The sequence below is a fragment of the Canis lupus genome, chromosome 25, assembly GCF_011100685.1.
Source record: "Canis lupus familiaris isolate Mischka breed German Shepherd chromosome 25, alternate assembly UU_Cfam_GSD_1.0, whole genome shotgun sequence".
In the NCBI taxonomy this organism is placed as follows: Eukaryota; Metazoa; Chordata; class Mammalia; order Carnivora; family Canidae; genus Canis; species Canis lupus.
In genome coordinates, this window is record NC_049246.1 from 9,457,612 (window position 1) to 9,474,074 (window position 16,463).

At 35.7% G+C, this 16,463-nt stretch overlaps 1 protein-coding gene across 5 annotated transcripts in view; it reads right to left on the bottom strand.

Moving 5' to 3' along the window:
• The window catches only part of USPL1 (ubiquitin specific peptidase like 1), a 33,488-nt gene that overhangs the window by 3,903 nt on the left and 13,122 nt on the right, over positions 1-16,463 (bottom strand). For all 5 annotated transcript variants that reach the window (XM_038573350.1, XM_038573354.1, XM_038573353.1 and 2 more), the window contains 4 exons: positions 13,066-13,179; positions 8,930-9,059; positions 5,759-5,884; positions 422-579 (listed from right to left, as the gene is read on the bottom strand). In XM_038573350.1, the coding sequence (XP_038429278.1) occupies positions 422-579; positions 5,759-5,884; positions 8,930-9,059; positions 13,066-13,179 (528 nt within the window). The remainder of the gene's footprint in view (positions 1-421; positions 580-5,758; positions 5,885-8,929; positions 9,060-13,065; positions 13,180-16,463) is intronic.

Here is a 16,463-nt window from a genome sequence, read left to right on the forward strand (position 1 = left end):
GAAAAGAAATATGCATATGCATGTTTATACCCATACATCTACAAAGCAAAGATAGGAGTGTTTCTAAACCAGTGACAGAGGAGACGGGGGGGGGGCAGAAGAAAAGGCAAGGGCAAGAAGTGAGACGGGAAAAGTGTCAAGGCAAAGTTTGCCTTAAAAAAAAATCTGGAGTTTAGATTTCATGTATTATACAAGAAAGGAGGTGTTTTTTTTTTTTTTTTTTTTTAGGATTTTATTTATTCATGAGACACAGAGAGAGAGAGGGGCAGAGACATAGGCAGAGGGAGAAGCACGCTCCCTGCGGGGAACCTGATGTGGGACTTGATCCCAGGACCCCAGGATCATGACCTGAGCCAAAAGCAGACACTAAACCACCGAGCCACCCAGGTGCCCCAAGAAAAAGGTTTAAATAAACACTTACCATCAGGATCTAAAACCCACGTTATAAAATGATTATTTGCTTGGTACTGAATTACAGAAGTTATTTGATAAAGACAGCCTTCAAAATGAAATGAATAGTGCTGCAAGTCATTACGTGGCAAGCCTTCCACAAAGTGCAACATGAATACAGGAGATACTCTGTGGGAGAGAAAGGCAAATGAAGTCAAACAAATGTAATGTCCTGTGCCTGTTATACAAAAGATGATCTGAAGCAAGGAAGTCACACATAATACTCCCAAGGCTAACTGCACTAATTTTTCTTGAGAACCTCCAGATGTGTGCCTTAATTAGAAATGGAGAACTCACTCTACAAAGTATGTAACAGTAAACCCTTCTCAGAATGGTATCAGTGACAGTTGGAAGCCATCATGCAATAAGGTTCTAACACAGACCATTAAACAAAAATTGCTCTGTAAGCTGCAATGCTGCTTTGGCTTAAAGAAGATCTCTCTGTAACATAACTACTCTATAAAATCACAGGGAAAAATCCAGACTTTTTAGACTTTTCTTGGACATCTAGTGCCCAAATGAATTACTTTTATTAGATAGATAATAGGTAATATGTGAAGCAAAGTAACAAACCTAAGACATTAAACATTTTAAAAACCTCAACATGCTAATAATTTGGCCTATTTCACTGTTATCTCAGGAAGCAGACAGGTCCATCAAAGTACAACTTTTACTTAGGAATTTTAATTTGTACCTAAATAGAGAAGAAAATACAACATACTAGTTGATTTACTAGAAACTTTAAGACATCCATCATTTCAAAAATACACTTTATGATTACAGTAACATGACAAACCAGAACATATAACCCAAAGATGTCCCTCAAATAACCAAATTTAACAAAGCTTTCAGGATTTAAGAAAGATGTCGAAAATATCTCTTTTCCTAATATTTAAACAACTATCAAACTTACTTAGCTTATCAAAGTTTATTCAGCTGAAATGAACTTCAATGTCCAAAATGCAGATTATTCAGTGACAAGGAATGAGTAAGTTATCTCTTGTCAATCATTCTGTTAGAGGAATAATCAAGTCTTCAAAATTTAAGTACCTATAAATAAAAAGTCCTGTAAAACTGTCTATAATGCTAACCCGTTTTTTTGTCATACCTATTTAATTGATCTAAGATACCACCAATTATAACATATACCACTAGCGAAGAAAACTGCCAACTAAACTCTATCATGCCATCAATTCTTAGATGTACTCCCATTTCAAATATGTTAACATGTAAAGAGTGTGCTTTTGAATCAATGACCCACAGTGAAATTAGAGATAGGTTCTCACAACTGGACATGCAGGCTTAGGCACCTGCCTGACTCTATAAGTACTAATACTTAGTTCTCTTGGTCTCATATGATACCTTTTCAAGATATCTTCTGAGGCCAGTTACTAAAACATTCTTTTGTTGATTCCTAGACTATACAAACTCATAAATTTCCTGCCTTCTTTGTGTAAGTTAAACATGGAAAGTGTTAAATAGGCAACATTTCTTTCTTAATGGCATATTTTTAAAAAATGGAACTTATAAACGATGGCATCTTGGATTCAATAAAATAAAGCATATGCCCCCTCCTCATCTAGTTCATTTTTTTTCGGGGTCCCCTAGACTCTATCTAGTGTCCCTTAAAAGTCACAGGTTCCTCCTACCCATAATTCCAGCTGATCTCATTTCCAGCCACTCAGCTGAGAGTAGAACTTACTCCTACCTTAGCAATAGATATTGTTCTCAGGCTGCTGCTTACCCATAATGCCAGTCATGTCAAAGATGATGCTCAGAGCTGAGAGGATCAAGTTAGGTACTGACTCAACCATAAAAAAATTGGATGGGACAGGTTAACAGAACTGGAAAGAGAGTCACGAGATTTCAAGCTAAGATCCATTTGTATTCACCTCCCTACTTGAGATTAAACTCCTCTTATAAGGATCTACTCTCAGGAAAAGAGAAAACAGAAAATAGGGAAAGCAGCACACAGGAACTGTGCTAACTGCCCTGCTACCCACAGACAGCAGGGAAACACCAAGTCCCTGTCCCACAAAGAACAGCCACAGTCTCATGTGAATAGCCAAGAGGACTAGTGTTTTATTTTTATCCTAACAAATGCAATGTAGTAATTCATATTTTAGAAAATGCAATTTTAACGATGTGAATATATGTATTTCTGAACCATAAAAATATAGGCTTTAGGTAAAAAAAAATCTGCAAATGTAATTTTGAAATCTCCTTAAATTTTAGATCTAATTACATCACTGAATGATTTCATATTTCATACTGACAGAAAAATGAAAAATATGAGTAAAATCAGACATAATTAATTAGAATTGGTTCATATTAATTGTAAACAAAATACTTCTTCAGAAGTATTCAACTCTTCAACAAAGGTTTACAACTGTATTCTTTAGAAGTAAGTTCAAGGATCTCAGAAATAATATAGCATTTTTCTTGCCACACAATAAAGACAATAAAGACTTAAATTAAGAAACATAATTTTAATTATTTTATGTATAAGTACTCCATCCAAACTTTCATGACACTTTAATACGGTCTATAAACACAGAAAAGAAACATCTAATTTCTCTTCCTACCCTCTCCTACCCTTTACAGTCGTTAAAAAAATAAATAAAAATCACTGTTAAAAACGAAGTTTACATAAATAAGCTTTTCAAATGACAATCCAGCATAGTGTATGACAAGACTCCTAGAAGTGGTCATGGCAGTAGTGAGGTTCATTTTAAGAGTTTGTGAAGTAAAATTAAATCAGGTTCTAAGTTGGTGCTCCACAACACCATACTCTGAATATAATTCCTAAATAATTTACTTAAAGTAGAAGATGTGAACTTGTTAGATCTCATTCACCTGATTTATCAATGGACTCTTTCTAATGGGAACATATTAGAAGTGCAGATTACCTGAGACAAAGTGTTCAGGGAACTTATACTACTATTAATTTTTAGAATGCTATAAGGTTAAATTATGCATAATATCATGATGGACCTAATTACTTTTAAGTTATCCTTAAAAACGATATTAAATTTGTTTCTAAATTCTATTAGATATCAACAAATCAAGAATATGAATTTCAAAGTAAAAAACTACAGAGGACTTTATAAAGACCTTGTCATTTAATATTTAAATGAATTTTACATACTAGCTCAATTACTTTTGAATATAGTAAAAGTCCAAACTATAAATTCTGCTTATAAATTAGAACTCTAAACACATTTCACATCGAAACACTTACACCTAACAGATACATTGCCAGATCAGAGCATGAATCTTTAATGTTAAATAAAGCAACATATCTGTATAATGAAAAATTTTATCTTGCAATGCGATCAATTAACAGATAAAACAAAATAGTAGTATAATTTTATCTTCAATGCTGGGGCTTGAGAAAGAGCAGATATAGCTGTTAGATGAAATCACATACACCAGGAAGCTCCAAACAACCCAACGGTCCAGTATAGGATGGCAGATACCCACATCTTGTTGCCCTTTTACTACCTTTTCATCAAGGACAAGGCTTAAACAAAAAAAGGCTCCTGTAACACTTCAATCTAAAAGTTTGAAACCCCAGACAGCCACGAAAGACTATGGACCTCAGGTTAAAGGTTCTCCTTTTCTTTTCCACTCAAATGCTATCAAATGATAGTGAATGACCAAAAAAAGGAGGGTAATAAACCAAAAGAAGGAAAAGGAGACATAAGCAAACAAGGAAACAAGTATTCTGAAGGCAAACAGCAAGCAGGAAAGCGGTCACTTAGCAGACTGGATGAAGTGATGACATGAGTGCTATGGAGTGGGCACAATGATGAAAAGAGCATATGTATACCCCACAGATCCCTTGAAAGACTCAATACTGATAGGTGACAAATGAAGAATGTGGGGTTAAGGCCCGGATATAAAAACTGGGATTGTGACAAAATGAGAGTGTAAAGACCACTCCCATGCACTAGGCACGGAGAAGAATCAGTATAACCTTGAACACTGAAGCAGCAGCATAAAAAGTGGCAGAAGAACGGTTTCTAGAAAAAAAGAGGTGGGTGGGTGGGGAAGAGGATTCAAAAACTGTGAAACGCTTAATTGTTTGGAAAATTTATTGATGGGTGTGTGAAGAATTTGGAAAAAATTCACAATGCATAAACAATGCAAATGAAAACACAAAGAAATTAGTAATTCCAGGAAAAATTAAAAGTTACAAAAGAAATGAAACATAACCATGTATACTGCTTGGATAGAGATGGAATATATGTATATTTATAATAATAAACAGTACTGATTTAACAAAAAATGTAATCCTATAGGAAAGAGGACAGGGAGGGGCTACAGAGATGGGGCCCAGGTGTTAGGTGTAAGGCCCCAGTCCTCCACTACTATAAAAGAAGACTATATAAAGGTGGAAGAAGACTGTATAAATGTGGAATGAGCACACTGTTCTGAATTGCCCAAGTAAATACTACCTTAAAGGTGTCAAGTGGATGCTTAAAGGAGAGGAGGTAGGAGACGCACTGCTCTTTTTTCCTTGAGTCTGGGCACTGTTTTAGTACAGACTGAAGGATTTCCTGTCACATCCTCCAAGAGCATCAGAAAAGGTAAGAAAAGGTTAATGTGCCTGGTTTTTCAGGACACCAAATTATACCTCCAAACATTTCTTTACTGCAGAGTCAGAGGTGAGGTGACTAAACATGAAGGTTACAAAGGATGTCTAAGTGTGTGTGAGTATATTAACAAAGAGAGACAGACAAACTGCCTATAATGGAACTGACCTCTGAGTTTAAAATATGGGGCTTCTGGTGGTAGTTTTGGAGCAAGTAATTCCAACCAGTGGTCCCACCAAGGACAAAAAGAAAAGCTGGCAAAATATAATAAAAACACATCTGCTCAAAGGCAGCAGAAAGCTTATAAGAAGATGAAGAATTAGCTTGGGTTCTGGGAGAAGATAGGAATTCAGACAGATGAGCCTGTGGTTCATCTTTGAGTCATCTTAGTTCTTGAAATTAGATTAAGGGAATCACAGAATTCTAGTGACTCCAGGCACTTGGCAGAGGAGAGAAAAACTGGAAGATTAATATCCTTAAAGGGAGAAAAAAGGTAAAGGAAAGAAAGGCACCAGTAGAACAGGGTCATACAATCACCCCAAGACAGGTCTTCATTGGTATTTTGTCTGGGACAGTTTGCTTAGTGGCCAGAATAACTATGTTATTTAACTCAAACTTCTGAAAAGTAGGTTATAGTCATTACTTTCAATTCTACACACTAAATCCACCTTCATTTTTGTTCTAAAAAGAGTAAGGCAATTTTAACTCACTTTTCCAATATCATTTTTCTTATCTGTGACTTATTGCTGCAATTGTTACATGGACCAAAATGGGCAGCATTAAGTGGGTGCCACTCAGGGATGACATTTGTAAAAGTGACCAGATTCTTCATATATCTGCCAAAAAAAGAGACAAACTTAAATTCATTTAAATTCATTTACATTAATTTAAATCAATGCCTAAATCTTGGTTTATAATATAATAAATATAATAAATTCATATGCCAATGTTCCTTCCAAACCATAGTAAAGCTCTCTGTGAAGACTCTTCACAATAATTATCTCTATTTTTTCAGCTGTAAGATAAAGAAAATGTTCAAAGCAGGGTTTCTCAAGAGCAATACCAATGACATTTTACACTGGGTAATTCTTTGCTGTGAGGCACTGGTCCTGTGCAGAGGATGTTTAGCATCATCCCTGGCCTCTACCTAGTAGATGCCATTAACTGCCTCCACCTAGTAGATGCCATTAACTGCCTCCAATTGTGGCGGTTAATGGCATTAGCTCCAAACACTACCAAATGTCTCCTGAGATACAAAATAGTCCCTAGTTGAGAGCTACTGTTTCCAAAATTATTAAGAGCTCATTCCTTCCTTTTAAGATTCACAATCTGGCTATCCATATTGACAACTAAAAAGGCATTTACAAATATATAATCAGGAATACATACAACTTAATTTTCTTAATCTTTAAAAAATTAGAATACCAGTTGTAATTGTTTCACTGGTTACAGAAGTTTTAAAATTGCATTTTAGCCTAAATACTTGACAGCAACAGGCACCTAGAAAGATGGTATTTAAAGACGTACACTACATCTCAACTGGATTCCCTTTAATAAAAATACCTTTAAAAGAGCAATTAATTACCAAAAAGACACTAGCTTTTTTTCTATATAATAACAAACACTGATCAATCATAAGTGACATAACCACAGACTGCTACAAATATACCAGTTCTCAGGGAAGCTAACATTTTAAAAGCAAAGGGGCATAATGTTATCACTAAAATGGAATGACTAATTTATACCAAATTCTTGGTTCTCAGAGACGATGACTGAGTAAAGGCTCCTATTTTTTGATCTATAAACAGGAATTTGTCTCAGCAAATAAATGTTAATTGCACCACATGACAGCGAACATTTTTGAGCACTTACTACGTGCAAAGCATGGTACTGTGCTGTGCTAAGCACTCATCTCCCAAACAACCCTAAGTGGCAGGTACTATTCTCTCCATTTTATAGACAAGCAAAGTGAAATATAGAGCGTATATCATTTGATGACAAATGATAGACCTGAGATTTGAATATAGGGAATCTGACTCCAAACACGTTTTTAACTGCCTCCAAAATATACTTTGTAAATAAAGTAAAATCTTAAACTGGGCCTAAAAACAGCAGCATAAAACCATGAGTTTGCTGGATATTCTCCCATCAGATTTAGTGGAAACAGATTTAAACTATGATATACTAAGATGTATTTAATGAAATGCCACTTCATTTTAGCTTTTCCTCTTTAACTGTTTTTAGAATAGAAGAATTAACAAACAGCAGCAAACCCAATTGGCCAGTAGTTTCCTTCCCTTGAGCCCTCAGAGTTTTTTTTTATACACCTCCAAAATGCACTTAACATTTTGCATCTAAAAGATCAAAAATAATTACTAAGTCACTGACCTTCAATTACGTGTTTATCTGTTATCTCACTAACTTTGGCCAGGATACAGATTATTTTTCTGTTGAGTTCCTAGCACACAAAATATACTCAATGAAAAGCTGTCAAACAACTCAGATGTGGATTTTGAAAAAGCTGTAATTAAGCTGCTTTTAATCAACAAATTTGTTTATATTATTTAAAATCCAGGTGGTGATTAAGGAATATACAACAGTCAGCAGGAAAGTCTGAGGCCAGGAAACCTAAGCCTGAATTTTGTCACTTAGTAGTGTGTCACTTTGGGCCTTAGGTATATATTTAACCCCTTTTCAAGGTTCACATTTGTCTTTCCACATTTATCAGATGAGGAAAAGATCAATGATATGATATGAATCAGTGACACAAGACCAGGAAATACTCGTTCTTATACTCATAAAAAATTATTTAAGTCCTAGGTATGAGTGAAATGCTTATTCTTACTCTCTTCTAGTGATTTTGAGCTAAGTGGTAAAAAGTTTTCTGGTTCTGTTACCTGCATACCAAAAATAATCTCAATTTAGATAATATCTAAGCAATAGTTTCCACTTACATTTTTATGTAATAATTTTAAGAAGTTCTAAATTTTCTAATTTGCTAGTAGGTAAGAAAAGAGGAAAGGACTGAAATAATTATCTCTATTATAGTAATTTGAATAAATGACCAATAGAATCAGTTTGGTAATCTTTTTAACTGCCAGCCAGCAACTTTCTCTGTGCAATGAAAACTTTCTCTGACTCCTCTTCCAAAACATACTCTCCTTATTATATGGTCAGTGTATGGAAACAAAAGAAATCCACTGCCGCTTTCTTCTCACACGGTTCTTCCCAAGTCCCAATCTCAGAGCATTAATGACTGTGTGTCAATCACGATCCCTCTAATCCTCACCTAAAGGCATGAGAGAAGGAGAAAGTAGGCTGAGACAGCTCACATGCAAGAGGATTCTGCTGGTGGCTGGTCTCATGGAGGACTAGGAGAGCCAAAGTAACCTCTCAGGACTATTGCCAGATTCTGGAAGCCTAAAATCAGTTTCTACCATGATAAAAATGTAACCAAACAAAAACCCTAGTTGCTAACACAGAAATAAACAAAACCTATCATTTCAAAGAATTCTAAGAAGTATTCTAACTCAGCAGGGAATCTAGAGGGGGAGCTGTGAGAGGAATGTACTACTCTTCCCATTTGTCCCCCCTTCCACTGCAAAACTTAAGAAAAAACTCTTACTAATTAGTAATCTAGGCAAACCATGGTTTTTTTATTCTTCCAGTTTAAAGAAGCAAGTAAACTGTAGTTTCTGGGCATCAAATTTTTCCTTTTAATCTTAATGGTGAGGAGACTTCAAGATACGGAAGGAATTTTACGGAGCGCAGAAGGAACCACGGTGAGAGCAGTGCTATGAATGGAAGTGAGTTTTATTCAAATTTTATTACTTGGAACCATTTTTAATAAAATATGTCCATTTAAAAAAAGAGAGACTAACCTATTTTGATACTTGTGTCCACATTGTGAACAATCAAAATTCCATGAGAAAGAATACATGAAGAGCTTTTCAATGAGGGGTTCCATTTTTAAGAGCAGGGGAAGTGCAAACACGGGACTTTCCATATCACCTTTAAAAAGAAAGGGAAAATTATTGCTCATAATTAACTCAAAGAAGTAAAACAAAATTATTAACTTATCTTTTCTCACTATATTCACAGTACAAATATATGCAAAAATTATGACAGAGTAAGTTATGCACAGTTGGGCAAGGGGGAGTTTTTAAGAAAAAAAAGTTTTTTAAGAGAGAGCAACAGGCACATGGAGGAGAAGGGCAGAGGGAAGAGAGAGAGAGAATCTCAAGTAGACTCCCACTGAGCATGGAGCCTGACGCAGGACTCAATCTCATGACCCTGAGGATGACATGAGCTGAAATCAAGAATCATACACTTAACTGACTGAGCCACTCAAGACAGAAAAGACCTAAAAAAATCTCCTCAGATCTATTTTAAAGTTTTTCTCCAGGAAAAAAAAAAAAAAAAAATCCTCACAGCTTGAACAGCCCTAGAGTATAAGACAAAATTGTAATATAGGATTATAAAAACAAAATAAAAATATACAAACAGTTCACCACAAATACTAAAAACAATATATCTATCCAGTTTAACACTGCAGAATAGTGTCAGAGTGGACAAAACCATTAAAAAACCATTTCTAGGGACGCCTGGGTAGCTCAGCAGTTGAACGTCTTTCAGCTCAGGGCGTGATCCTGGAGTTCCAGGATCGAATCCACATCGGGTTCCCTGCATGGAGCCTGCTTCTCCCTCTGCCTGTGTCTCTGCCCCCCTCTCTGTCTCTCATGAATAAATAAATAAAATCTTAAAAAAAAAAAAGCCATTTCTAGTCCAACTCTCTTGTTCTGCATGTGGAGAGAACATGATACACAGGGTTAAAGGGCCTGCTTCAAATCACCCCACTGCTCATCTACCACTCTTCCTAAAATCTTTTAGGCTCATCTTTTAATAATTGAAATTAGGGGCATCTGGGTGGTTCAGCTGGTTGAGCATCAGCTCTTGATTTTGACTGTTGTGATCTCAGGCTATGAGACAGAGCCTCATGTAGGGCACTCTGAGTCTGCTTGAGAGTCTCTTTCTCTGCCCCTCTCCCTGCTCTCTAATAAATAACTTTCTCTCTCTAAAAAAAAATAAATAAAGTTCAATGACTTTAAGACTAGAGAAGATCTGAATTCTGGTGTCATTAAAACAAAAACTGAACCGTGAATCAATCCAGTCTTCCAGTTTTGAGATCAACAGACATTTTTTTATTTTTTTAAAGATTTTATTTTTATTTATTCATGACAGACACGGGGGTAGGGGTGGTTGCAGACACAGGCAGAGGGAGAAGCAGGCTCCATGCAGGGAGCCCGACGTGGGACTCGATCTCGGATCTCCAGGATCACGCCCTGGGCCAAAGGCAGGTGCTCAACCGCTGAGCCACCCAGGGATCCCTCAACAGGCATTTTAAATAGGATTTACATTCTACTCTTGTTTTCCAATTTATTTCTCACCTTCCTGTCCCCAGGGGAGCTTAGCTGCCACTCTACTGATTCAACCCTAGAAAGAATCAGAGTCCTTCCCTCCGCTGCCTCCCCTGGGACACTGTCACTTCCATGGTCCAGCTCTCCCCCTAGCCTGGAGTGACAGTAGCCTGGAACATGGCCAGGAGGAGTCACCTTGGCAGGACTCAACAACAGAGCAGGAGGTGTTACTGCCTAAGCATGCTCTATAAATACCAATAGTTATTTTAACAATCACCTTTGTAGCGACTCTTCCACCACTACTTTTGTACAAAAATAAAAATCAAAATATTTTTTATAAATAGAAATAAATACAAATCAGTCTCCTAAACAGGAACACACACAGTAACAGCACACGCAAACTATTAAAACAGCACTTAATATAGCAGGAGTTTGTAATAGTTACTAGCATTTAAATCTTACCCTAAATATGAATTGAAAAGTAAATAATCTACTTCATAATGACAACATAGAATCTTCAGGTCTAAAAATACATATAATTCTCAGTGAATCAAAATATGAAAGAAAAAATATAATAAAAGAGCTCAGAACAGTGTTAAGTTATATGCCTACAGATTTTAAGGAATTTATCTAGCTCCTAAATGGATCCTAATTATTTTTCCTTTGTTTACAAATTTTATGGGTATTAAGCATAAAGCATCCACTAGAGAACATATAATACCAATTAATTCCAATTTTTATAACCTCCTGCTGCAATTAGTTAAGTGGTTTCTTTGCCTACAGTATCTTCATCCCAATGCCTACCCAACTACTAGTTTGCATATTTCCCTAAAATACCATCATTTGCCATGATACAAATCTTTCAGTGACTCTCTGCTGTCAAGTTTTCCCTTCTGGTAATTGCTCACTAACGTTTTCTGGCCAATTTTCTATCAATTTTCTTTTTTTTAAAGCAATGCACAGAATTCTTTACAAGATAGCCAGGATTTATCTCCTTGTTCTATCTTTACCCAAAGGTTTCAAACTTCAATGTGATCATATCTACCGCTATTTTATGTAACTTATTTAAGAAACGCTTCTCCACTAAGTGGTATAATATTCACCCATATTTTTTCCCTAAGTTCTATAATTCTGCTTTTCCATGTTTATGCCTTTAAATAGGCTGAAGTTTCTTCTGATTACAGTATCAAGTAGGGATCTAATTTCCCCCTTGTCAGGAACCAACTGTCCCAGCACCATTTACTAGACAGCTTTTCCTTTCCCCACTTACCTGCATCACCACCTCTGTCACATGATATGAGGTAATAAGCAAAAGGAGAGGGTTTACATCTGTACTCTATTCTGTTCTACAGTCTGTATATCCCTACACTGGCATACATATCTCAAAAACTAAATTACTCTTTAAAATTACATAAATAAGCACAAATCACAACAGTATATTTTTCCTTTAAAAAAATTAGACATTAGAAAGAAAAAACTAAATTGAAGAGAGCAGTTGCCTTTGTGGGGAGGTAAGGAAGAACTGAATGGGAAAAAGTACAAAAGGGGCTTCACATGTATTTGTAATATTTTATTTCTTAAACTACAGGTAGGGGGAACAGAAAAGATGGTTTATAATATACTTTTTAAAAACAATAATCAAAATGATACAATGACAGATCTTAAAAATTTAACCAACACTCAATCAGTAGACTCCATTCCTCTTTGTTTAGAACTTGAAAGTACATGTTAACATTCAGAATGAGAACACATACAATATAGGTTTTTAAAATGTACTCCAAAGCAAAGATTACATTTCATTAGTAAGATCTTCTGCTCTAACACAGCACCTATTAACTACTGAATGAGTAGTATGAACACAAACAAGAGAGGAATTCTATTGTATTAGAAGAGCTGTATGCTTGCCCAATTGCTATGATTGGAAAAATAATAATTTAAAAATTCCTTCTCTGTTACATAGAAAACCAGGCCCAAAGCCGCAGTGGAGCAAGATGCAACCATGTCCCAAATAAAATTATAAGGGCTAAGAAGAGTGCTGATTCAGACCTGGGGAGAAATCACTGTTTAATTCAAATGGGAACTGGAGTAGGGTCCCTGAATAAAACATATCAGGTCACTCCAGGAGGGAAAGGATACCTGCAAAAGGCACCATGGGAGCCCTGGTCTATACTCTGGTAATCTTAGGGAAAAGGCTCATTTTAAATGAATATACACCCAAAAGATCAGTGGTTAGGGGTAAGAACAGAGGCTGAAGGAGCCTGAAGAAAACTTTTTTGGTAACAGAACTGTTCTCTATATTCTCTATTATTATTATTCATTTGAGAGAGAGAGACCAAGAGAGCACTATCAGAGGGAGAGGAAGAAGCAGAAACTCTGCTGAGCAGGGAGCCTGACATGGGGCTTGATCCCAGGACCTGGAGATCATGATTTATACTGAAGACAGACGCATAACCAGCTGAGCCACCCAAGAAACCACACAGATGCTCTCTCCCAATAATCTAATTACCCAAAGTAATAAAACAGTATTATATTTTCTTATAACGTAAGTACTTCTTTATGGTAGATGAGTAATACAGTAATAAATTTTACAAATTACTTACCTAAGGTGCATCTAAGCTGAGGCTGAAGCCTAATGAAAATTTCATCTCTGACTTCATTTAGACAGGCTTCTATCTTTGCAAATATTTCTGAAGTAAGTTTTTCACAATCTCCATCTAAAAATGAAGTACATATTATTAACTTATCAATCTATATCTTTCCACAGAAAATTAAAACATTACCAAGAATGTAAGTTCATCACAGTCAATAAATTTTGCAGAGACAAAATGGAAAACACAAAATTTCCTTAATTCTCATCCCTCTCTCTGCGCTATACCATATATTGCCTTAATATTCCCTCAGCCCAGTATCATTAGTACCAAATGCATGAGCCAGAATCAGGGCTTGAGTAAATCTCAGTGAAAGCCTTTCTCATCCAAATAGCCACAGGCCTAGTAAAAGAGCTACATATTCAGATATTCTGCCTATCCCTGAAATAAATGAAGCTATGTCTTTACATGTGATTATTACTCATTTTAGAGACAACATCTACCCATTTATTTCTTTGTATAACTTTTATTACCTCACATGAATTTGCGTCATTAAAAACTTTGTGGGTTAGTTATTACACTCCCAACTAAACCACAGTTTTTATTAACCCTTATCCTACTACTAGACATTTAGGTTGTTTCTTTTCTCACTATTATAAATATTACCATGATAAACATTTTCTAGGCACATATTTATCCATGTTTTTGTTCATTTCTTTAGGATTAAAGTCCTCAAAACAGAATTAATTGTTCCAGAAAACCAGCCCCCATATAAATCTGACTCTAATTATTCTTTTTTTTAAAAAGATATTATTTATTCATGAGAGAGACAGAGACAGAGAGGCAGAGACACAGGCAGAGGGAGAAGCAGGCCCCATGCAGGGAGCCCAATGTGGGACTCCTTCCCAGGTCTCCAGGACCACACCCCGGGCTGAAGGCGGTGCTAAACATCTGAGCCACCCAGGCTGCCCTAACTCTAATTATTCTTAAGCTACAAAAGATTTCACCAAAATCTATTACAAATAATTCATATAGCCTGATCATACTCTGTTGATCTGTTTTACTATGAAACTATCTGTATTCTCCTATAACAAGAAGTAAGCATTAACCAGAATTTTTATTTGACCATGTCAAAAAAGGAGAAAACTATAAGCTTCAAAAACAACTTAAACAAATGCAATTACAACCAAGTTACAAAACTACAATTATTCTGCAAAAAATTAATATAACTGAACATACAACATGGTGAAATAAAGAAAATTAAGAGCATACTCACTAGGGTAAAGAACTGCTGAATCATTTCATTGTCTTGGGTTTACCAAGACTAATACAACACTGTATGTTAATTATGGTTCAATAAAAAAAGAAACAAAAAATAAAGTGGCTATGCTTTATAAAAAAATATAATTAAAATTAATTCAATATTCAAGTCAAAATTTGAACAAGAAATATGCTCTTCTGTAATCATCGACTGAACTGTTACCTAATTCAGTACTGAGGTTCCTGTAATTATAGAGAACAGGAATACACAGAAGAAAAGGCAAAAGCAAAAATTCTTGTGAAAAACTGAATTTTAAAACTTAAATTAAAAAATTTAATCTCAAACTCAAACAGAGCATTTCTTATCCAACAAAATTATAACTTTAAAAAGGTCTATATTCAAAGGTGATCTGAGTGCTCTGGGATGTTTTCTTCTACATATGAAAATGGAATTATATGTTGATACAACCCTTCTGGAAAGCCATTCAGAAAGACTTTTTATATTTAAATTTTATTATCTCTTGTAGGATATAACCAGCAATGGATCCAAAGGATATCAATTATTTGTCACAGTCTTTATTCATAATTGCAAAAATAATAAGTACCCAGAATGGTCAATAATGGGAAAACAACATACAGGATTTATATATAAATGCACAACCCAAATCATGTTGAATAAAGGTAAGGATTCTTGCCCTACTAGATAGCAAGACCTAAAAAGCCACAATTAAAATAGTGTGGCATCAGTGCAGGGACAGAAAAATGGTCAACAATGGGGAACCAATGTACAAGATTTACATAAAACACTGCACAACCAAAAACAAATTGAATAAAGGTGAGGATTCTTCTACTATCAGACAGCAAGACATCAATAACCCTGGTAATTAAAATAGTGTGGTACTGACACTAGGATAGATAAAGTAACCAAGAAAACACATGTTTAGAGTTAATGAACAGCTACACACATATATGGAAGGCTATGTAACAAATGTGGCTTGGCAGATCAGTTGAGGAAAAAAGTGGAGATGGAAAGACTGGCTAGGCAATGGGGGGGGAGTGGAAGGGATCATTATCACATACAAAAATTAACTTTAGGTGAATTAAAATTCAAGGTCAGCAACAAAACTTTATGACTTTCCAGTGCAAATAGAGCTGAATGACTTTCTAATTTTGGAAAAGACTCCTTTTAAATGTCAGAAGTAGGGATCCCTGGGTGGCGCAGCGGTTTAGCGCCTGCCTTTGGCCCAGGGCGCGATCCAGGAGACCCGGGATCGGATCCCACGTCGGGCTCCCAGTGCATGGAGCCTGCTTCTCTCTCTGCCTGTATCTCTGTCTCTCTCTGTCTCTCTCTGTGTGACTATCATAAATAAATAAAAATTAAAAAAATAAATAAATGTCAGAAGTATTACTAGCTACAAAAAATTAACAATTTCTGTACATCAAAAGATATCTTTATAAAAATAAAAATGTAAGATACAAATTGGGAGATTTAGCAACACATATCTGACACAAAGATAGCAACAAAGACATAGAAGCTCAAGTACATGACAATGAAACAAGTCAGGATAAGACACAAACAGGCATTGCACAAGAGAGGAAACATTATCAATTCTACACTTGAAGAGCTATCCAACCTCTTTAAAATTTAAGCAAGGCGAGAGTTGGGGTGGGGGGTAAAGAGGTGAGGGAACTAAAGAGTACACCTGTGATGAGTACCAGGTGATGTATGAACTGCTGAAGCACTGCACTGTATACACCTGAAACTAATATAACATTATGTTAACTGGAATTAAAATAAACATGTAAATAAAATAAAATAAAATTTGGGAAAGGCAAATCAAGACCACAAACCATTCTGCATCATTCAAATAGCAAAATTCTCCAAGTGTGAAAATAACCAAGGGAGAATATATGGATCAGGAAGATCTCTTACACATTGCTAATGGGAGTATTGATTGGTACAACCAGTTTGGACAACAATTTGCCATTATCTTGTAAATCTGAACTTAAAGCCAATGATTTAAGATTTTATTTATTTATCTAAGAGAGAGCACACATGCACACACTAACATAAGCTGGGGGGAGAGGGAGAGAGAGAAAATCTAAAGCATATTCTGCTTGAGACCTCTGTCCAGGTCCATGGGGCTCAA